Genomic DNA, 23,916 nt, shown 5'->3' with positions numbered 1-23,916 from the left:
AAGGAAGTCAGAAGAAAGTTTTGGCTGTCCTCAGGCTGGGTGCAACACAGGAGTAGCTCAGGAGTGCTGCTGGCCATGCGGTGGGGAGCTGGTGGTGGGGAGCAGACTACCTCCTCCCCAGGCGTGGCCCCACACAAGTCACTGTTCTGCAGCTACTGCTGTCACACCCTAGCCGCCTTCCCAGCACAGTCCTTGATGTACCCCCGAGGGCTGCAACAGCCCCACTGCTGTGGGACAGCCAGCACAACCTGGTGTGCTAAGCCTGGGCAGCAGGAGGCTGCTTTCCACCTCCTTTGTGCCAGGCCCTGGCACGAGCAGTCTTGCTGCTGCCAACGAAGGGAAGAGGCAGGAGCTGGTAGTACCACATTTAGCTTTATTGAAACTGAACAAATACCTTTTGTTTCTTAATAAACCCTTTTACAGCTCATTTAAAATGTTAACGTTGGACTCCTCTTAGGGTACAGATGTAAGCAAAAATACCTTCTTCTTGTTTCTTTGTTTATTTCTGCTTTTTTCATTTTCTACTTTAAAACACGTAGCAGGGAGCCGGACGACGCAGAGCCGGCACCAGCGGGTAGCAGGGTCTGAAAACCACAGCCCCGTTTGAAATCCCATGGCAAATGGATGCTGTTTCAGATGATAGCCACTTCGAGTAACGAGAGAAACCAGAGGTCTGTAAACGAGAGGTGTTTACCTACAGAGCTATCCACGGCAGCCACGACAACAGCGCAACAGAAACTCAACTGAGCTAAACTGAGCTACACTTTGGAAGAAACAAGTCCTTACTAGGCAGTGCGGCACAGGGCAGCACGACAGGGAAGATACAATTTGGCACCTCGAGCCGCATGTAAAACTGGCAGAAAGAAAACGAAGTAAGTGCACTGCCTTCCAAGAGAAGGAAACCAGGCAGCCTCACTGCTTCTGGCATGGCAGCTAGCAAAGAAACCACACAGCACACACGTTCCACCCCGATGCCATGGCTGGTAAAGCAAGGTAATATTAAAATGCACACCCACGAGGATAGTAAAGTAGAAATCCCTCTTGTTTTTTCTTCTTCTTTTCCCCTCTCCCCTATCAGTAGAAATAATTGGCAACCCACAAAAGGACTCCTTGGTGAAACCACTAACTACAGACATGGTCATGGAATGTAGCTCAGTAGACTTGTTTCAAATAGAAAGGCAACATTATCCTGAAAAAGTTTGGTCCTCTTACAGCTCACTGCACTGCAGCCACCGCAGTCTCTTGGTAGACATCTAGGAGAACTGTTTGGCTTCTGATTCCCTTCTGCTTTGAGGATGAGATCTTGATGATAAAGCTGGGTAAAATTTGGCCCCATCTAGAGATGTCTGATCAATGCTGAACCTGGAAGAAGAGAGCTGAGAGCACACAATGGGGACCCTTCTTGACTGGTGTCACAGCATGCTTCCCATGCAATCACTTTACCTTCTGGACTTCTCCTCTATGTTCGCTTTCTCTCCATTCGGTGGCCTGGGTGTGGGGGGAAAGAAACCCTTGGTCCAAAGGACAGAAAGACATTTCCCTGTTTATTTACAGGTGGCTCACTTTGGCTCAGAAGTCCTGGTGGCCCAGAGTGGCCTATTTCTTGTGGATGTCCTCGTGCCGTATGATTTTGTAAGTGATCCAGTAGAAGATGTTGAAGATGAGGAAGGCGAGCGGGAAGGCGGCGCGGGATATCGTGTCGATCCTTTTGGCACGGTCAACAAACTTCTTCTTGATGGACTCTGCGTCCTTTGGTGGTGGTGGGGGTGGGTTGGGGGGAGCCTTGACTGCTGTGCCATCTTTGACTTGCAGGCAGTGGCCCATGCCATAGCCACTGAAATTGAAGCGGCTGTCACGAGCAACTTCATCTTCCTGGGGGATAAGAAACACGAGTCAGAGCCACAGTCAGCGGGCGATGGAGCACGCCATGCACTTACAAAGGTGGGGTGCACCTCTCCAAAGCGCCTGAGAAAACCAGTTGGTTGTGCTATGATACAAATCCAGGTGTCCAAGGCAAGCAAATAACTCAAACTCAACAGCAAAAGAGAACCTGACATGGAAATTAGGTGGCTACCAGTGTCTGTGAACCAGAGCTTTAGCTTTGCTGGATATGACTTGGTTCAGTTCCCTACACAGCAAGCTGTAGCCCAGTGCCACAGGGAAGGGATCTGACTCTCCAAATTTCTCCTTACTGTCCATGGTTGTTGGGAGGTCCTGTTGACAGCAGGGAGTCTCCTCCAGCAAGGTTGAACTGATGACCCAGGCGCCCCTGCTCTCACAATGCATATCCACTGCTCAACCTAACCTCAGCCTCGCCCCTCTGATCTACAAACCAAGGATGGCTCAGAGCCCTCTGCTCACAGCAGCAGACAAGGAGTTAGGTGCAGCAGGGTGGGCTAACACAGCCCCATCCTCAGCAAGCCTTTCTCTCTTCTCTGAGTGGGGAAGATTGACTTTTGGAGAGGTGAGTAGCAGCACTGAACTACCTGTATGAGGAAAGGTTTGTGACAGTGCCAGCTCATTTTCTCTGCTGCTTCTGCTGGGAAAAATGGCACACAGTTAACAGCTGCTGGCAGCCCTCCACCAAGGATTCAGAACCAACAAACAAGCAGCTCTATTCTTTTTCATTCCGGAAGAGGTGAATTGTAGTGCCAGTAGCTTTCCCTCATTCAAGACCTTCTCTTCCACCAACAAATGCTTGGTTGTTTACTTTAAATGCCTGTTTCTTGGGCTCACAGGGAGCCACTCACTCACAGGGAGTGTAGCACTCCCTCATCTCTCACTGAACCAAGGCCCTCTGATCTTACTGGAGAACCAAGGGCTGCAAGAGTAAAATTCATCCGAGCAGGAAGGTGCTGGCTAAGGAGTGCGCTGTCTGAACCCGGCAGTGGGGAGGGAGAGCCGAGCACACCTCCTTGTGATGTAAATCGCTGGTTCTTCACACAAGTACCTCTTTCAGTAATTGCATTCTTCTCTCTGTGCAGCCCCAGCACAGGACCTGAATTTGTCGTCAGAGCTGCTTTCCTTACCTTGGAGCTGGCACACAAACACCAGTAACCAGCGGTGCCAATGGAAAGACAGTGCTGCTGAGTCCCTAGCACCTCTGCCTGGGAGCTACGTACAGTGCAGGACAGGCAGTGTGCAGTGCTGCTGAGCCCCTAGCACCTCTGCCTGGGAGCTACGTACAGTGCAGGACAGGCAGTGTGCAGTGCTGCTGAGCCCCTAGCACCTCTGCCTGGGAGCTACGTACAGTGCAGGACAGGCAGTGTGCAGTGCTGCTGAGCCCCTAGCACCTCTGCCTGGGAGCTACGTACAGTGCAGGACAGGCAGTGTGCAGTGCTGCTGAGCCCCTAGCACCTCTGCCTGGGAGCTACGTACAGTGCAGGACAGGCAGTGTGCAGTGCTGCTGAGCCCCTAGCACCTCTGCCTGGGAGCTACGTACAGTGCAGGACAGGCAGTGTGCAGTGCTGCTGAGCCCCTAGCACCTCTGCCTGGGAGCTACGTACAGTGCAGGACAGGCAGTGTGCAGTGCTGCTGAGCCCCTAGCACCTCTGCCTGGGAGCTACGTACAGTGCAGGACAGGCAGTGTGCAGTGCTGCTGAGCCCCTAGCACCTCTGCCTGGGAGCTACGTACAGTGCAGGACAGGCAGTGTGCAGTGCTGCTGAGCCCCTAGCACCTCTGCCTGGGAGGCTCTCTAACAGCATACCCCAAGGAGGTGTAAAACTGCAGTCCTCAGGGCTGTAGGAGTTCTTGTGCAGGGTTCGTTCCCCCTGCGCTCTGAAGCTCAGCACCACTGAGCTGTCTTCTTTCCAGTGCTACTCATTTACAGTTTGCAGTCCCTCTGTGAGAACTGAAACTCTGCTTCCCCTCAGTGTTATGTGGAGTACTTTAAAGATGGGCACTCACAGTCCTGAACTCTGCTGTCACAGCCAAGGCTTCTCTTGCATGGCAAAATAACCCCCCCAAGTGCTGCAGCAACCCAGGGAGCTTCCCTCCTTGCAGAGCTGTCCTCTCCTTGGGTTTGAGGGATGCGAGGCATGCCCAGGACACGAGAGGTGACTCGAAAGGGTAACAGCTTTCCAGCAGCTGTGCTGCCAGATGTGCCTCCTTCATTTTTAAAGTCATTCCTCTTGCTCCTGAGGGATCTATTGGAGGGAAAAAAAGTACTCAGCTCAGTGCAGGACGCAGAGCATCCTGACTGCCACTGGGCCGCACTGGGTCACTGCTGTGCCACGTGGGGCTGAGCAATTCATCTTCAGTGCCACAGCGCTGCTCTGAGCTTACACACCGTTGTAACTGGAGGGGGAAGCCTTCTGGGGCTCGGGACAGTGACATTTAAATCACAGTCCTTCAGGCGTTCAGCACCCAGCCTTTGCCCGCAAGGAGCCACTGGTTTCTCGTGGGGTTCAGAGCCATGCTGAGCCATGTCTGCCTCACAGCACCCAAAGGTGCCCAGGCCTCATGCTAGGTGTTCATCTGGGGCTGCTGCAGAGGCTGATCTGCCCTGGGTACAAGAGGTGCAGCCTTCCCTTGGGGGATGAGCTCCTCCAGTTCCCTCTCTGCTTGAGCAGATCTGGATCTCCTCTTCCCAGCAAACTGCTGTCTTGGTCTGAGCTCTTCTCCCAACATGGAGCCATTTGCTGGTGGCCAAAAGTGTCTGTTTATGTAGCTCTGTCCAGCTTTTATGAGAAAAACTTCTTCCAAAGACTAATGAAGTGGTTAAGAGACGGGTACCATCTTCCCACCCTGACACTTGTGTCCTTGTTTGGTATCACAGAAACCTAGCACTGGAGACACCTGAGCTGTAGCTCTGGTGACCATCTAAGTGCCATGGAACCACGCAAGGCCACGGTCCTTAGAGTCCCACTTGCAGTTCTGGGGGCACTGCAGTTCCATGGCCAGCAGCAAAATCCTCCAGGAGCTTTGGGGCCTTTGCAGTCGGCCTGCCCTCTGAGTGCTGCCAGCACCTGCAGCCTCACAGCCAAGACCTGATTCCAGCAGAGCTTTCCCATTTAAGCAGACACCATTTCAAAGACCTCCAGGAGTTGGGGTCTTTGGCCTTTGTGATGAAGTTGCACAATAGTGTCAAAAATTAACAACAAAACCCTGCAGAGATCAAGACTCAGGTGCCTCTTCTAGGAGGATACTTTTCCCAAGAGGCTGCAGCCAGACTTTTGTCTCAGTGACCCCCCAACCCTTAAATGAGCAGGGACAGAAAGCCTTCCTCCCTGCTGCTGAGGGGAGCTATGGGTCAGCCCAGCTGCTGGAACTTCCTTGTCCAGACTGCCTGTGGGTTAGCTCACTCTGGTGTGGACCATGCCAGCAAGCTTCCTCCCAGGGGAAGACAGGGACTAATGCTACACACTGAACCACGAGCACCTGGGACAGCTGGCACAGTAAAATCCCCAAGGTGGTTTGCTTCATCACTAAGGATACAGCTAAAAAACTCTCTTTAAAGCACCAGAACCTTACATCACAGACACAGTTCTTATCTTTTCAGGTTCTTTTCCAGCATTCTCTTGCACACAATGGATTTTGGGGAATGGTCACAGAGAAAGAACCCCAATTGTAGATCCTCTGAAGCTCTTTCCACATTTCAAAGTGCAAGGTGACCTCAGGTGCCTTTGCCTAAGATAGTGGCTGTGCTTTATCCTGGAGCTTGGTGAACGTCTGGGCAGCCTACCCAGGGCACCTTCTGGGGGGGCTGCAGAGTGATTTTTCACTGTCAAGGGCAGATTAAGCTCACACCACCTGACACACCCTACCATGCATTCGCAGTCTTCCACCCGTGCCGTTTGCCAGCTTAGTCACTGGTGAAAGAGTCCAAGTGGCTCTGCGAGCATCTCTGTCATTATTTTAATCAGGCTGTACATTTTAAACCAGATAGGCTCTGCTCTGACTTTCTTCAGTCCCAGACCATTTGCTTTTTTACAGATTTAAAAACCAGAAATCAAAGCCTGGAAGACACTGGAGTGGCAGGATCCACTGCCTCTAAGGTCTCTGGCTTTGTCCTCCCAAAGTCTGCAGACCTGCAGATGTAATTTGGTCTGCCCTTCATAAGGACACAGGAAAAAGGGTCACAAACTAGAATGAGAAACAGAAAAGAAATAAGTAGCAAGATGAAAGTGATCCTTTGCTGGTTTCCTCTCAGCTGTTCACACTCCTGAGACTTTGAGAAGAATGATCTTTGAAAACTAATGACATTCTCTGAGACTTGGGCAAATGCTTTCTGCAGACGCTTTTCCTGCAGGTTCATGTCTGTTACCTTAAGCTACCATAGCGAGCATACTTAGGTGCTGCCTTTAAGCAATCTTCATCAAATAGGAATTATTTTTTTCTCAATTTTTAATTTCCCTTTATGAATGTAGCTCTTCTCTGTGCCTTACAAAGTAAGGGCATTAGCTTCTCTTGCCCTGGCTTTGCAGCAGGCAACAGGCAAGTCAGGGGGGTTGTATTTCTGACGTGGTTTTCTTTCTTCATCTTCCCTCTTTGTAAAAGCTTTTTATTTCTACTCTGTCAGGGCTAGGATGTGAGTCACAGTATCAGCCCCACACCAAATCCTTTAGGATTGGCAAAAAGTGCTTCAGAAAATCGAGTCCCCTCTGTGCCTTGCCTGCACAGCTTCCTGGGTAGTGCACTCTGAAGTGCCTTGTCCTGACCGCTTCTAAATGCTCATTGTCAGCCTTGACGCAGGCTTACCAGTGGGGAAAATGAGGGGGAGGCTGGCTTCAAAGAGGGTGTTTAATTTGCTCTCTGATGTGATTGATTCATTTAATTTTGCTGATCTTTCCCCAACATACGGTGGGCAAAGGATTTAAAAGACTATCTGGTTTAATTACATTTCAAGGACAGAGGAGATTAAGTTTAGGTGTAGGGTGGAGCACACAGGAGAAATATTCAGGTCAGCACAAAGTCAGAAATCCATGGCAAATTCAGACCTCCATGTAAAAATGGGATGCACAGGAACGAGACACCAAACTAGATCTGGAGACTCAATTCCTGAACTATCTTTATGATGCACAGACACCTCCCATCCCCCAGCACTCCTCATACTTCATAGAATCACAGAACGTTGGGGGTGGAAGGGACCTTGAAAGAACATCCAGCCCAACCCCCCTGCCAGCGCAGGGGCACCCAGAGGAATTCACGGTGGAGTTTTGCTCACATGGTTTCAGTTCTCTGGGGTCACTGAACATGTGGGTGAAGGTTGTTCAGCTGAGAAACACATTTGGGCTTTCAAATGGTCTTTAACTCCCCACCAAAGGCTCTGACCAAGCTCCATGAAGAGCTGATGAGAGGGAGGTCCTTGTGTAGATTAACTCGGCAATAGTGGAGGACAGGAGTCAAAGATCCACTCTGTAACTGAGGGAATCCCCACGAATGTGGCAGAGGATCAGTAACAAGGAGGAGGCTTATAAATGAGCTGGGAAAAGGCACACAGGTGAAAGGGATGATTCAAGTGGAGAAGCCTAAGCCAGGCTTTCCAGAAGGATCTCTAATTCCTGGATGAGTAGGTAACAAAATGGCAGTAAATTAAAACCAGGCTTGATAAGTACAAGGTAAAGCACTTTGCAAAAGATAACCCTAATTACACACAGACAGTAATGGGTTCAGAATTAGTTCTCTCCCAGGTGGATGTCTGGGGAATTACCATGTAGATGATTCTGGCAGTATTAGTCTGCTCAGCAGGAGGCAGGCAGATGGCAAATGAAACAGAAAATGTCACTGCCACCTCATCTGCTCACAGTGTGACCAGGCTTGGAACACAAGGAGCATCTCTGGTCTCTCAGACTCAGTAAAGAGACAGCAGAACTAGATACAATTCGAAAGGCAACAGCAAGGGTGACAAAAAACTTCTTCTGCATGAGGAAAACAAAGTAGATGAGCTGTGTTCAGCTCAGAAAGGCTGAGTTTAGGGCAGGATATCACAGAGATTGTTAAATCATAATGAAAACTAGTAAATGGAAGGAAGGGCTAGTGCTGACCTTAGTGCTGGGTGATCTTTGAGATCAGCCAGACACATTCTGTGATTCTGGGAAAGTTCTGCAGGTTCTGTAGCAGGTTCTGTTTGGGGGAAGATTTGTTGTGGTTGGGATTTTCGGTGCAGGAAAGGCTAAACCATAACACAAGAAGGAGAAAGGAGCATTTCCTTGTTGAAGGAAGTGACATCTTTCTGTGTGTGAAGCACTGTGTGAGAACACTGCACATAGTGCAAATGGCACAACTCATGGATCCAGTGCAGCTGCTTCAGCTGAAAGCACCCCCATGATGGCCAGAGTCCCCCTAGATTTGTCTTGGAGCTTTTGAACACAGTTTGTCTCAATATCCATGCCTGGCTCCTGCTGGAGGAACGGCCCTGGAACACAGGTCATTCCTTCTCACTGAACAGGGCATGTCCTATGGGAATCACAGGATATATCTGGTTGAGAGAGGCCTCCAAGACCATCCAGCCCAACCTTCAACCCAGCACTGAAGGGTCAGCACTAAACCATGTCCCTAAGCACCAAGTCCACACCTCAGGTCTCCCACCTCTTGATAATATTCTGGGATCTGGAGCCAGTGTTGTAATGCCCTGCACTTCCCCTAGCTTTTGACACTTGGAGGGTCATGTTTGCTTTTTCACAAAGTTCTGCTTGAGGCCAAATCTTGCTACGATTCTTGCACAGCAAGCCTATGTCTTCTCATTTCTTAGGTGGAGATCAAAAGGAAGAGAGAGAAAGCTTTGGTTGCACTGGGCAAAAAATAGGTCACTAACGAACGCCACCCTGGAGAGCTCTGGGTCTAAGCTCACTTCTATCAGGTCCCACTCCCAGACCTTCTTAACTCAGGCTTTGGGCTTCTCATTTTCTCACCTCAATCCTGCCCAAAGTATAGATCAAACACTCCCCAGAATTTGGTCTTGTTTTCCCTAAATATTCCCCCAGATGTTTCCCTGAAAGCTGCAGTCTCTCCCCAGCCCTACCGCACGATGCCTCTCCATCAGGAGCCAGCGTTCTGCCCGGCTGGGTGGTGCTCACTGCCTTCTGACCTCTCTTCACACTGTTCTTTCTGATCGTCCTCTCACTCAGACACCCATGCTTACAAAATCTGTGCAAAACAAACCTTGCATCACAAACAGCAGTGACACTTTAGTTTGTGGAAGAGAAGTCGGTCATTGTTGCCCCCAGTAAGGGTTTCCAACAGGCTGATTTAGCTTTGTTCCAAAAGGCTATGTTTGATAATATTTCCTACCTCCAATAAACAGCAGAGGAATTTCTGAGGCATGAGTGATTTACTTAGTCTGTGAGAACAGCAAGTGAGCTGTTGTTAATGCAATAATGAAGTGGTAGTTAATGTGGCTTTGCTCTCCTCGAGCGGGAATTGAACATTATCCAACTGAAAGAGGAACATAATTTAAACATGGAGCGAAGCAAAAACATTTTCCTGCCTTGAAATATCTTTAAATGGAACCTACACATCCCAAAGCTTCAGGAGTGAAGAGGATGCAGTCAGTAAAGGTGACCAAGTAGTTACCAAACCCATAGCTTCTCCTTCCCTGTAGTAAACCAAGGTTTCCTTCTTTCAGCTTTGCAGACACAGTCAGTGAAAATGTCTTATTAAACTTCGTGGTTTATATATAGTATAATTAATATTAAATTCTGGGGAAGGGAGAGAGAAGCAGAGGAGCTGCTGCTTTGCAGAGCGTCTTAGATGTTACAACAGAGACGTGTAGCTGCTAAACAACTGCAGATCTGCTCCTCACACAGTGTCTTCTTCTCACCTTGTTTTACAGTAATGCCTTAAAGCAGCCAGACACAGTGATCTGTGCATGTCTCATAAGCATCATTTGCCTGGATATTAAATCCTCTCCGGACAGCAAAGTCTGGAGACTTGATTGCTCCTGGGTAGCTCTTCTGCCAGTCTCTTTGATGAAAGCAGAGGTGGGCCAGTTCATCAGCAGGAATGGCACATTAGTCTGGTTTATACCAGACCAAGACACATAAATGGCCTGGAGCTGAAGGATGAACTGCTCTGACCAGAAATCTGTCAGACACAGGGCAGCTAACTTCTGCTGCTGCTGTCTGCAGGCAGGAATTGAGCAAGCCGCAAAGGCGGTTCAAACGTGGGACTGTTTCTGCCGGAGCAGGCAGCAGCGGCTGACTGGCACAGCACAGCACAACGAGGTAAAGCAAGACTACTTCTGAGATTTTAGAACCTCAAACATGTGAAACACATCACACCCATCCCAGTTTCTCTTGCCTTCTGCAGGACATCTGGCCCAGGAGAGAAGAGACAGGGCAAAAGCAGGCTCTGTCCTGTACCTCCTCACAGCAGTGCTCCAGCCCCAGCCTCAGTCTGAGCACTCTCCTACCTGAGATCTGCTGCAAGGCCAACACTGCCCAGCAGGCCCTGTCCCAGGATAAGGGTGCAGAGTGTCCCTGGCTGTGTGGCACATGGGCATCTGAGCTCACAGCCCCCTTGTCATGGATGGGGCTATCTAAGCACCCATTTGCCCAGGGGTTTGCACAGTATCACAGTGTCACAGTATCACCAAGGTTGGAAGAGACCTCACAGATCATCAAGTCCAACCCTTTACCTACCACAGAGCTCAAGGCCAGACCATGGCACCAAGTGCCACGTCCAGTCCTGCCTTGAACAGCCCCAGGGACGGCGACTCCACCACCTCCCCGGGCAGCCCATTCCAGTGCCCAATGACTCTCTCAGGGAAGAACTTTCTCCTCACCTCCAGCCTAAATCTCCCCTGGCACAGCCTGAGGCTGTGTCCTCTTGTTCTGGTGCTGGCCACCTGAGAGAAGAGAGCAACCTCCTCCTGGCCAGAACCACCCCTCAGGTAGTTGCAGACAGCAATAAGGTCTCCCCTGAGCCTCCTCTTCTCCAGGCTAACCAATCCCAGCTCCCTCAGCCTCTCCTCGTAGGGCTGTGCTCAAGGCCTCTCCCCAGCCTCGTCGCCCTTCTCTGGACACGCTCAAGCATCTCAATGTCCCTCCTAAACTGGGGGGCCCAGAACTGAACACAGCACTCAAGGTGTGGTCTAACCAGTGCAGAGTACAGGGGCAGAATGACCTCCCTGCTCCTGCTGGCCACACCATTCCTGATGCAGGCCAGGATGCCACTGGCTCTCTTGGCCACCTGGGCACACTGCTGGCTCATGTTCAGGCGGGTATCAATCAGCACTCCCAGATCCCTCTCTGTCTGGCTGCTCTCAGCCACTCTGACCCCAGCCTGTATCTCTGCATGGGGTTGTTGTGGCCAAAGTGCAGCACCCTGCACTTGGAGCTATTGAATGCCATCCCCTTGGACTCTGCCCATCTGTGCAGGTGGTCAAGGTTCTCATCTGGTTCTCTGGCACTTCTCTCCAAGCAGATGTAAATCTTTTGGGGAAGTGTTTTTATTGCACCTTTGGCCTCTGCCTCAGCTGTAATCACGGCAGATGACTTTGTTGGAGCACCTCATGCCCTGACTGGCACCTCAGAGCACCTCATCTGTCAATCAACACTACAACATAACAAAAAGGAGAACACTGGACCTGTGCATACAGGGCTAGCAGATGCCATTTGTTGTTTGATACCTGCAGATCACCTCCAGAACATTTTATTGCTGGTGAGTTTTGCAGGCTCAGGTTTGGATTCCCTGAGCTACTCCAGCTTTGGGGCCAACCTGCAGCCCACCCCACAGCAAGCCTGAGACAGCAGACATCATCTGGACCAGGGCTGGCAGTGAAGCAGGGGGACTTGTTGCCCCTGTGCCCTGCACTTGTGAGCCCCTTGTGGCTGGCTCCCACTTGCTGCTGCAAAGGAGAAGGGGAAGGCAGAAGCATTTTTTGCTCTCAGTGGATTCTCTCCTTCAAGAGGTTTGCAACAGCAAGCACCCAAAACGAACCCCACCAAATGCAGATGGATCCCACCAGAGCTTTCTCAGATATTAATGCATTTAATTTATGCAAATACTGCACAAAACGAATTAAATATTGCAAATTTAATCAATAATTTAACTTCAGCAGCTAAAAATAGCCCAGAATATTTGAGTAATCTTAAAGTGCTCCCATGCAAGTTTGATAAGTTTTGTGCATGTGGTAGCTGCTGAGCAGACAGGCCAGCTGGTAGCTCCATGCCCTCCTTTCCTATTTATCTGTTCTAAATACCAGACTTCAGATGAACAACGCTGTGGGGGTGGCTTTCCTGTCTTATTTCCTATCACACAAATCATCTTTTCTTTGCATGTTGTCTAGCCCTGGATCTGGCCAAGGTCTCATCCTGGACTTGTCTGGCTGGTTTCACACAGCTCCGAAGGATGACTGGGCTAAACAAAGCATCTGCCAGCTACCTGCACTCCACACTTGGCTCTGAAACTCAAGTGCTGCATCTTAGAAACATCTCAGCAGTTTGAGTGCCATCCAAAATTGACCAGACAGAGAGGCTTCTGCATTTCCTTTGCTGTTGGCTTCTGTGAGGGTTGCTCCATGGAACTGCTGTCATTTGTCTGCAGCAGAAGGAGCATTTGTCACGCTGTGAACAGCAATGGCACTGGACGCCAGAGCAGCTCCATAGAGTAACCTCTGCACAGATTTGTTGGGGGTGGGTTTTCTCCTCTGGTGAGTAATAAATCCACAAATCCTGCAAGGTCATTGGAAGTATGGATAGAAAGGATAATGTAACAGTATTTAATTTAAAACTAAATCTGGTTTCCTTTCCAGTGGGTTGGACACTGCACTACACATCCATGCATACACAGCCTGCTGCAGCCTGCCTTCACACACCCCTGCAGGTGATGTGTGCACACACCTGTGGGCACCTGTTGAACTCCATCAGCCAATGCCTCTTGTGTTCCCTAGAGGCACTTGGTGATGGGAAGCCCACCCAGTGAGAATACCTGCATTCCAGAGTCGCGTTAGGAGCTCCCTCCATAGCATTTATCAAAGTGCAAACTCCAGTTTGAGTAACTTCTCTGCTAGCTGTTCCCCTTCAGAGGATAATGCAGCTCTGAGGAGCAGAGAGGTAGAGCACACTCCTCTCTGCCCCTGAACCCTTGGGAGGGGTGCTGGCACCCCTCCAGAAGGACCATCTGCTCAGGCCAGCAGCTAAGCAACAGACTGCCTGGTGATGGACTTCTATTACTTGGCAAAAGTGATTAAATGAGAAGGTGAGCCAGGCCAGCCCTGAGAGATACAGAGAGTACAGCTGTGGCAGTGAAGAGGTGCTCTTGGAAAAGGAGCTCAGACACCTCTTTGAACTCCAGTTTTGCTCAAGACTGTCAAGGAGAGCAGAAAAGGCTTGATTAGCCAGAGGAGAAGTGCATAGATAGCACCAAGACAAAGGGTTGCTAAGCCAGCAGCCTTCCTGGAATGTGTGCTATGTCTCTCATCTTCTCTGCCCTGGGCAACTCTGAAACAGTGTTGGCAGTGCTGGAGCTCTAGAGCAGTCTGTCCTTGAGTATACTGAAGAGGTTAGAACTCACTTTGAGGGTCTACAACCATATGACCTTGAGGTCCTGTGGAAAGACTGTGTGCAGGAAATCTGACAGTGAGCTGGAGGATGAAGCAGCACAGGAGCCCTCCAAAACACAAGACCTGTCAGTACAGGGCTGTACTTTACTGGACAGCTAACAGCCTCATGAGTACCAGGCAGGAGACCTCTACCAGGAACGGGCAAGAGCAGCCTGCATACAGCACAAGAGGATGTCACACACACTGTGCATTGCCCTGGTTTGTTTGGCCTCTGAGATGGACATATGAATGGCATCTTGAAACCACTGCTGTGAAACACAGGCAAAGTGGGGCAATGCCAAGCACCAATCCAGGCTGGGCAGTGAGTGTCTGGAGAGCAGCCCTGAGGAGAGGCACTTGGGGGTGCTGCTGGAGGAGAAGCTCCGCAGGAGCCAGCAGTGTGCACTTGCAGCCCAGAGAGCCAAGCAGAGCCTGGGCTGCAGCAGCAGCAGTGTGGCCAGCAGGGCCAGGGAGGGGATTCTCCCCCTCTGCTCTGCTCTGCTGGGACCCCACCTGGAGTCCTGCATCCAGCTCTGGAGCCCCTGGGACAAGAGGGCTGTGGAGATGCTGGAGAGTGTCCAGAGCAGGGCCAGGAGGATGCTGAGAGGCTGCAGCAGCTCTGCTGTGAGCACAGCCTGAAAGAGTTGGGGCTGTGCAGGCTGGAGCAGAGGAGGCTCCCAGGGGACCTTCTTGTGGCCTTCCAGCATCTGAAGGGGGCTCCAGAAAAGCTGGGGAGGGACTTTTGAGGCTGTGAGGGAGTGTCAGGAGTGGGGGGAATGGAGCAAAGGTGGAGGTGGGGAGAGTGAGGCTGGAGGTGAGGAGGAAGTTGTTGATCAGGAGAGTGGTGAGAGGCTGGCAGGGGTTGCCCAGGGAGGTGGTTGAGGCCCCATGGCTGGAGGTGTTTGAGGCCAGGCTGGCTGAGGCTGTGTGCAGCCTGCTCTAGGGTAGGGTGTCCCTGGGCATGGCAGGGGGGTTGGAACTGGATGATCTTTGTAGTCCCTTCCAACCCTGACTGATTCTATGGTGAGGGAAATGGTGTTTAATAGCTGCTCCTCACAGTCACAGAATGGTGGGATTGGAAGTGACCTCTGGAGATCATCCAGTCCAGGTATGCCTAGAGCAGGCTGCACAGGAATGTGCCCAGGGAGGCTTTGAAAGTCTCCAGAGGAGCAGACTCCACAGCCTCTCTGGGCAGCCTGCTGCTTCTCTGTCTCCTTCCTTCCACACCTGTTGTCTTTTTTCTTGACTCCTTTTCTGTTTTCCCCTCCCACACATTGATCCTCACTGATTCCCATTTCTGCTCTTCCCTGCTTCCTCTATGTTGCTTCTGCCCTCATTGATGTTGGAATACATGACCTCCACCTTCTGCTTGCAAAATCAGTTCTTCCCCAACCTCTTTGTGCTCTTTGTGGCTAAAAGAGAAGAGACAACCCAAAAAGCAGAGCTGTGCCCTGCCAAGACCACTCTGAGCAGAGCTGAGTTATTCAGCCTTTTAAGAATACCAGGAAAGAGCTGATTTTATGTTTGGTTTTTGTTTGTTTTAAATAAACCCCTTCCACTTTGGGATATGCACAGAGCTTGTCCCCACTCAGAGTGATTCCAGCACCACAAAGCACTTGAAATGTGTTGCTGCTCCTTTTGTTCTGCTACAGATCTCCAGCTGTGCTGGCCCAGGAGCAGCTTGTGTCATTATTCCGAGTGCCCAGAACACGAAAGTGCCCAGAACATATTGGGAGGCACTGGAAAGTGAACCCAACGGGCACTGCAGAACAGCAAGGGGCTCTTTACCTTGAGTTTAAGGCTCAGTAAGAAGAGTTTTTGTCTGTGCACAGCACACGTTGCTGCAGTCTGCTGCACACCAAATAATGCAGTAGGATATTCAGACAGCAGCAGAGGAAAGCTTTGGCAGGCTCTGGAATGCTCCTCTGGCAGGCTCGGTTGCAGCAGGACCATCTGCTCTTCCTTCCTTGTGCTACCTTTACACCACTCTGCTCATTGCTGTGTTAGCTTGCACACCACCTTGAGGAAATTGTGCTGAACAGATAAGCAGTGCTTGGGCTTTGTGGCTTATCTGTAGCAAACAGAGAGCAAATGCTTCTCCAACTGCTCTCAGCTCTGATCTTAGAGCAGGGAGTTTAGAATCAATATCAATGAACCTGTTCTCTTTCTATCCCTCAAGGAATGGCACTGGCTTGCAGTTCTAGTGCTACTGCCCTAAGTCTCTGCCCACTCAGACCTGGGATTCTGACAGACTGCAAGGGGGTCAGACTTTCAAAGACAGAATGAGCTGGCTTGGAAGGGACCTGTGAAGGTCACCACCTTCAACCTTAGCAGGCACCTCCTCAGCTAGATCAGGTTAGTCAGAGCCCCATCCAGTCCAGCTCTGAACGTTTCCAGGCATGGGGCATCTGCCACCCCTCTGACCAGCCTGTTCCTGTGTTTCACCACTCTCATGGTGAATCCTGTGACTCTCCTGTGAATCTGTCTTCCTTCAGGTTAGAACTGTGACCCTTTGTCTTATCACCACAGGCCCTACCAAGAAGTTTGTCCCCATCCTTCCTGTAAGCACCCTTTAAATGTTCAAAGGCCACGGTTAGGTATGCCTGGAGAGACTCCAACTGTGTTCCAAAGCTCCCCTATTCACCTGATGCCAAAGCTCTCTTGTTTGCCTGGAGCTTGGACATCAATATGGCACAAGGAGCCTGGTGCTGTTACAGAAGTCCAGACAGATGACATCTGTTGGCCTTCCCTTGCCCATTGAGGTAGTTACTCCGTCACAGAAAGCCATCTGGTTGGCCAGGCAGGACTTGCCCTCAGTGAAGCCATGTTGGTTGTCTCAAATCACCTCCCTGTGCTCTGTGTGTTCCATGGCGCCCCCAGGCACAGAGGTAAGGCTGGCAGGTCGGCAGCTCCCACAGTCCTTCTCCTCGCCCTTGCTAACAACAGGTGCAATGTCTGCCTTCTCCCAGTCGCCAGAGACCTCACCTGACTGCCAGGACTTTGCAAATAGCATGGAGCGTGGCTGGGCAACTCCATTGGCCAACTCCCTCAGGACTCTGGGATGCATCTTGTCAGGTCCCACAGATTTATGCATGTTGAGGTTCCTCAGGTGGTCCTGAACTTGATCTTCCCTTACAGTGGGAGAGGCTTTACCTCCTGCTCCTCACCTAGTGGTCCACAGACTCGAGAGGAGGATGGAGTCAGATTGTCAGTGAAGACTGAGGCAAAAAAGTGACTGAGTCCCTCAGCTTTCTCCTTGCCTGCTGACACCAGCTCTCCACTCACTCCTCAGAGGGCTGCACTTCCTTTAGCCTGTAGAACCCTTGTTATTCTTTGCATCCCTTGCCAGATTCAGCTCCAGCCATGCCTTGGCCTTCCTGATATGACCAGGAGGTGTTCCTGTGCTCCTCTCAGGTTACCTGTCCCTGCTCCCATGGCCCCTGCAGCTTTCACCAGCAGGGTGAGCCATGCTGCTCTCTTCTCTTTCTTGCCTCATTTCCTACACCCTGGCACAAAGAACTCTTGTGCTCTAAGGAGAACATCCTCAAGCATCTGTCATCTCTGCTCTGTTCCCCTGTCCCTGAGGATCCTTTCCCATGAGGTCCTACTGGCTAACTCCCTAAGATGGAAGTTTGCCTTCCTCAAATAAAGAGTCCAAAGAGTCCTGACTCTGCTCCTTGTCCGTCCCATGCTCCTTAGGTCATGTGAGCTCCATGGCTGGATGGTCTCCTGATGATCCTGGAGCTCCTTTGCTGCATTCCTGCCCACGGGATGGAGGGCTGAGAGTTATCCCTCCTCTGGGGCTGCAGGGGGCAGGTGTCTCGAAGCACACAGCCGCCGAGCCGTCTCCCGAGGGGCCAGCTCTCTAGAGGACACTTTAAATGGCTTTGACACTGTACATAGATGGTCTCGGCCTGGAATAGCTCCTGCAAAAAAGGTCAGTGTAAAGAATAAGGCAATTTGTTTGGGATGATGAAGAGAATCTGGCTCATCCGTCCAAGGTGTGACAATTCCAATCACATCTTCATTTCAGTCCGCAGCAAAGAAATCAAGCAGGTCTCATTACTGTTGATACTGCTGGTGCTATGTATCTGACATGATAATTTACAGCATTAGTCAGTAAATTGACTCACTGGACTGCCCTTGATCATATGCTCCATTTTCTGCTCAGCAGGGCCCTCTCTAACAGCTATATATAACCAGGCAGGGGAAAAAAACAAAGACACAGCTCTCTTAGATCATTAGAAGATGAAGTTGTGTTCGGCTTTCCTCCTGCTTCAAAGGTTGCAGCTGACGTGATCTCCGCGTCGTGGCTGCCGCTTGCCTGGCTCGCCAGCTGCTGACACAGGGATCCAGCACCCCCCACACGCTCATCTCCGGTGGGTGTCCTCCCGCAGGGCCCCGGAGCAAGTCACTGTCGCTGCCTGCCGCTCTGCAAGTCCTGCCTCTGTACCTGCTGGTGTTTAGCAATCCACACGAGTGCTTGGAGCAAACATAAGCCCTCCTGATTGCCATTAAAATGCTGCATGCTTTTCTCTTAAATAAATAATTGTGCATCTTAATCCTCTGCTTCTGCTTTTTACATGTCTGAGTGCTGAGCTAATTGCTAGGGCAGGCTGTTTGCAGACTGCGGCATGCGTTTGTGGGCTTTGTATCACTGTCAGAATGAATGCTGGACCAATCCGGGCTCCTCATCTGCCTGCCAAAAATGGTTTCCTCAGCCCAGCCCCAAGTTAAACTTAGGAAAACCCACCAGAAGGGGCTGCAGGATGAAGGGCAGCTCTTAGTGCTAAGCAAAGGTGGGAGCACAGGCTCAGAGAGCAGGCAGCTCAGCAGGAGGTTGGCATCAGCTACAAAATACAAACCTATGTATCTGTTTGAGCAGCACATCTGCAACCGTGAGCTGTGCTGCTGCAGACAGGAGGAGCAACAGAGAGCCTGAGGAGACAAAGGGCCTGTCCCTGTTCCTTTCCAGAACGGTAAATAATTGTTCAGAGACTTCTCTGCTGACCTTTGTTGCAGGAGTACTCCCAAGTCAAGGAGAATTGCAGGGTATAAATCAAAAATACTCAGCTGTGGGTCACCACATCCACAAAGAGAAATAATTCATCTCTCAGTCTCCCCAGGGAAAAACCCTTCACAAGTCTTCCTGATACCCCGGGCATGTTACAGAAGGGCCTGTTTAAGAGCACTGATCAATGTTTACAGCAGCTGTAAATAGCCCAGCATACTGCCTGCTGCCAGCTCTGCCAGCTGCCTCTCAAGGGCTCTCCTGGTCCTGTGCCTTGCCATCCTACAATTCTGCATTTGTAACCTGAAGTGCAGAGCAGAAATCAGCAAGCACCAGGACAGACAGCTTTGTGTTGTGATGCTCTGAACATGTAGAGGCTAAAGTCTAAGCCTCTATACTACGAAGCTCCGAAAGCTGCCAGCAGAAAAGTTCCCCAGATTCACATGAATTTGGTACCACTTCCTAAGACATCTTCACCTGGATATAGAAGGCAAGAGGGGAGGCCTTGTGGGAGAAGAAAGGTCAGAGTTCATATTTAATATCCCACCACAACATGATGACTGCAGTCCCTCAAGTACTTTGGGACTGCAGGCATCCACCCTTGGCTGAGGCAGCCCACAGCTCACTGCCCCTAAAACACCTTTCATCCCTCCATGCAGGAGAAGTAAGTCCTGTTTCGGAGCTGAAGATGTGCCAGAGTCAGGAGAGGCAGGTTGGGCAGCTGTGGGAGAATTTCTCCCGCAGCAGGGCATGAGCTGTAAACATGAGACCTTGTGATGGGAGATGTCCTTGGAGCCCAGCCGTCCCCAAGGAAGCTAGGCTGTTAGGCTGAGCAACCCACGCACACCTGATAGGGGATGGAATCTGCCAGCCCCTGGGGCGTACACAGCTCCAGGGGGCTGACCCTGCCAGCCCCCTGAGGTGAGACCACAGGGTGTTCTGATAAGGGTAACCTATCTGCACCCTGCACGTGGCTTGGGGCCAATCAGTACTGTCCACTTGTACCAGCCCCAGGCTGGTTGGGTACACCTCCTCTGAGCACTATGTAAGCCACTGTATTGCCTTAATAAAGCGCACTGATGCATAGCAGCTACAGAGTCGACTCGTCAGTACCCCGATCGCGCCTCTCGCCAGCCTCCGGACCCCAACAGCATGCAAGGAGTGGAGAGCAGAGACATAAAAAAGGGAGACTTTGAGAACACTGTCTGAGATGCCACATGCAATAAAACCATCTAGTAGCCTCAGGTGGGCTATGGAACACCGAGGGGAGAAGAGCCTGATGCAAAATACAGCTCCTGTCATGGTATCAGCCTCACGTTCAACCCCAGCTACGCGAATACCCACAAGACGACTTGGGAATGGGAAGAGCAGCACCAGAACAAAGAAGAGAGACAAAATCCATCCTTGTGCATCAAACAGCAACATTCAAATAAAGTATTTTTACAAGAAAACAACACAATCCAAGCCACAAGAGAAAGCCATCAACTATCAAAGAGCAAGCAAGAGACAGAAGACAAACAGGCACCCACACTATCTAGCAGCAATAGAAGAGGAGCCCCGGAGCATCTTAAAAGCACTGCCAGTGTTTGGAGGAAAACATCCTCTGTGCCAGCCTGACAAAAAAGAGTATTTACAACCTGGGAGCAAGGCAAAATTTTCTGTGCCTGCAAAATGCTTCCCTCTTTGGTTTTTTTGTTCCTCCTCCTTCAGACCTCTGTCTGATCCCTATGAAAAGCGCAGTTTCTATCTCCAGCATGTGAGTATCCAGTACAGGTAACAGCAAGGGCAGGATAATGAAAGACCAAGGCAGCAGAAGAAGGCACAGATGTGCCCCCACTGCAGTTCATGACAGACAAATCTAGGACATCTCCAAAATAAGGAACAAACCAGCAGTGCTCAAAGCCATTAAGAAGAGCTGCAGCAGCAAATTAATCAACTGCTTTGCTGTAAGATCTGAAGCCGATGAGAAGGTGGAGGTTTGAAAGGACAGCACTGACTTTTGATTTTGTTATGTTATAGCAGCAAGTCATCTTCTTTTCACCCACTGGTTTTGCTGGTCCTTGCACACACAAGCTAGGGACCACCAGCAGCCCCCAAAGCACCTCTGAGGAATCTGAAATGGCAAGATGAAGCTGGCCTGTGCCAACACCTTAAATATACTAAATTTTTTTCTGCTGTTATTGGTGTAATTGTACAAATAGAACTACCTCAGACAAGGAAAGAAGATGAGCGTAACTAACTCTCCTCCTCGCTCTCTCAGGCCTGCTCTCCTCGCAGGCAGTCACTGGGCTCAGCGTTACTTTGCCAAGACAAATACTGTCTGAGCACTGGGAACAGGCATTACACCTTGCAAAAGCAGTGCTCGTGCTGCTGTTGTCACCTAAAACAGAACTGGAGGTACTTCTGTTTCCTGATTAACCTTGCAAAAAGGTCTTTCTTCACTTCCAACACACTTCTCACTCCCAGTGTGCACTCCTGACTGTCAGCTGTCAGATGTACTCCTAGTCAGTCCTTCAAGTGCTGAGGAACTAACATGAACAACTAGCAGCAAGTTTAAGAGAAGTGTTTCACTATCTCACAAATCATCTGACTGCTCCTTCCACAAACAGCAAAGGCTACTCATCATAAGCACACCTCCTGTGACTTAGAAAGTCCTCAAACTGCCAAGCCCTGGAGCCCAGGAGGATGCATGAAGGTTGCATTACTGACACAGAGAGCTTCCTGCACTAGGCAGAGCCATGGCCTAGCATGGGACAGCTTTTTGTCGAGCTTTATCATCTCCAAACAGAGCTCCCCACCGTGAGGAGATGCAGCCAGCTGCTGAACAGCTGCCCCATGAATTTCAAAGCTCCACTGGCATTTAACTACCAAGTCTGGGTAGCAGCCAGAAGAAAGGTTCCTGCCAAGTCCCATCTCCTTCTGACTGCAGTGCAGCACGTTTAGCTTACACAGGTGACAATCCACTTTGCAGAAGGTGTAAAGCTGAAGTCTCAATCCAGTGCTACACCTTTCCATAGACATGACTCAAATGCTGCTTTGCAAGCACTTTTAAAGAGCCTATGACAAAGATCTGATGTTTCTGACAGGAATCCAACTTCCTGGGGGCTGTGATCAGAGATCTGACCACAGCAAGCTAGAAAGGTTAAGCTGAAAATGAATGCTGCATGAGGAACACATTTGCTAGGATGAGAAGCCAAACCCCAAGCACTCAGAACATGTAGAGTTCAAGGTGTTTATCCCTTGCAGTGCAACCATCCATAGAGCCCTCTTGTTATAGCAAAGAAATTCTCCTTTTCCACCTATCAATCCACTCCTAGTCAGTCAATTATTGGTTTTGTGTGTGAAACAGATTAGAGTTAACAGAAGGAAACAAACCCCAAAAGACAGAAAAGCAGGCTGCAGGAGCAAGACCCACGTGCAGATCCCCTCGTTTACAGGGAAGAGCATCTTGCACTAGCAGTGGATCAAGTGCCATCACCATGCCTGGTCATTAAATCAGACTGAAATACCAGAGCCAAGCTCTGACTGATCAGGTTGCCACGAGCCATGGCTGTCAGCTTGAACACCAATGACTAAACAATGTTATTTAACCTATGGGGAGAAAAATGAGATAAAGAAACAAATGGCTCCAGCAGCATTTTTGGCAAGTGCTTCAGCAGCTGGGGTTTACTGGAAGCCCTGAAGCTGCTCAGACCTTGAGACAGTGCAAGGCTTGCACAGCCTGCTTAATACAATTTCGTTTTGCACAATGTCATTTGGACAACATCATTACAGAATGTTTCACAATTAATTACATTCAAATAGCAGCTTCTATCCCCTGTGGAGAACAGGATTAATTGGGTCAGCTGTAAATATGCATTTCATGGCTGCTACTGAGCACTTGCCCATCTTACCAATTTGCCATGTAATTTCATACAACTGGTGTTCCATGCTCAGGAGAGCTGCAGGGCACAGCTGCCAGGCAGGTAGAAATACACAGTCAGAGCAGTGCTCCTATTCTCAGCCTGTGCTGTGCTTGGCTGGAACTGCTCAGCCCTTTCATTCTCCTGCAGAAATACTAATTTCTGTTTGTTCAGGTTGAAATACTCTAAAGGTGAAAATGAAGTTTGAGACAGAACTCAGAGCTACCATGAAGCATCATGATAACAACTCTGATAATGTGGAGTCAGAAACTCTTCTCCCAAGGGTCTTCATCCTTCACTGGAAAGAAAGCCTGGCCACCACTGTAGTGAGAAACCCCGAGACCAGGGCCATGCTGGATCCTGCCTCTGGGCAGGGCAGGACTGAAGGCAGGCTACCTACAGGCGAAGAATCAAGCAGCCAAATCTGGGGCAAATTTGTTTCCTTGGCCCCTTCTGCAGCTTGTGCTCAAATCTCGCACTTTCCACTCTCCTTCTGGAGTCTTGTGTAGGGGCAGCTTAGGTTAAGCAAACTCTTCCTGAAGTCCACTTTCTCCGTTTTTTTAATCATGAGACACATATATGACAAGTTTTTCACTGGCTTTTTTCCCCACAGAATTAAGTGGGCCAGAAGAGAGCCAGCAAAGGGATTGGTGTCTTCCTAAAATAATCCAGAAAACAAAGGCTTGTGCCCATGGCAGAAGGTTCTTGAGAAGTTATTTCTTGCTGCTTAAAGAATCCAAAAGGAGAACATTGCTTCCTGGGCCTCTCTGGCTTTGCCTGCCCTGTTTTCAGGCTGCACTCCTTCCTAGGTGTAATAACAAAGCAAGATGTTTGCACCCAACTAGAGTCACTGTCACAGTCTGCAAAGCAGCAGAGATCCTGCTGGTGGGGTGCCTGCTGCTCCTGAGTAGCAGCAGGACAAACTCACTCAGCCAAAGCACAAACTTGTCACTTCAGAGGCTTGTCAGCTCAGAGCTGATCCTTCTGGCCCCTGCACTCTGGGTAGGTACAAGACAGGACACAGAGTTTCTAAAGCAAACCAATGCTACCGAGCAAACAAATGCAGCTTTGTTGAGTGCTCCTTCAGGCTGCTGCAGTCCTGCATGTCCCAGGTGGTGTAACACACAGCCTGCCACCTCAGCTCTTTAATACTGTCACGTTACTGTTCTGGAACACCTTAAAATGTTCATATCCCCTGCATATTTTATTTAATATTAGGGGTAATTTGCTGCAGTGTTTGCATTCTGGTCAATGCAAGCCATACCTGTCATAGCTGGTGCTGTGGTGCCATACCTGGGTACTACAGCCTGAATATGTCTCCTGCTCCCACAGAGCACTCTGAGTTGCCCTGCTCGGATCCTTTAAGTGGATATAAAGATTCTCTGTTATGCAACCAGCTTCAATGACAGCATTCTGCTTTACCAGCTGGCCTTTGGCTCCCCACTTCTCTGTTTGCCACCACCCCTAGACCAGCCACTTTTACCCTGCCCTCAGTGTTTGCGCCATTGTTGTTATTGCT

General features: G+C 50.1%; 1 protein-coding gene across 5 annotated transcripts in view; it reads right to left on the bottom strand.

The window, feature by feature from the left end:
* Positions 1-353: 353 nt before the first annotated feature.
* The window catches only part of GLRA2 (glycine receptor alpha 2), a 114,412-nt gene continuing 90,849 nt past the window's right edge, over positions 354-23,916 (bottom strand). For all 5 annotated transcript variants that reach the window (XM_064152119.1, XM_064152123.1, XM_064152120.1 and 2 more), the window contains one exon: positions 354-1,872. In XM_064152119.1, coding sequence (XP_064008189.1) covers positions 1,597-1,872 — 276 coding nt within the window. In that variant the 3' untranslated portion in view covers positions 354-1,596. The remainder of the gene's footprint in view (positions 1,873-23,916) is intronic.

This window comes from Pogoniulus pusillus, chromosome 12, assembly GCF_015220805.1.
Source record: "Pogoniulus pusillus isolate bPogPus1 chromosome 12, bPogPus1.pri, whole genome shotgun sequence".
Classification (NCBI taxonomy): Eukaryota; Metazoa; Chordata; class Aves; order Piciformes; family Lybiidae; genus Pogoniulus; species Pogoniulus pusillus.
The sequence above is the reverse complement of the archived record's forward strand: the minus strand, read 5'-3'. Positions and strand labels throughout refer to the sequence as shown.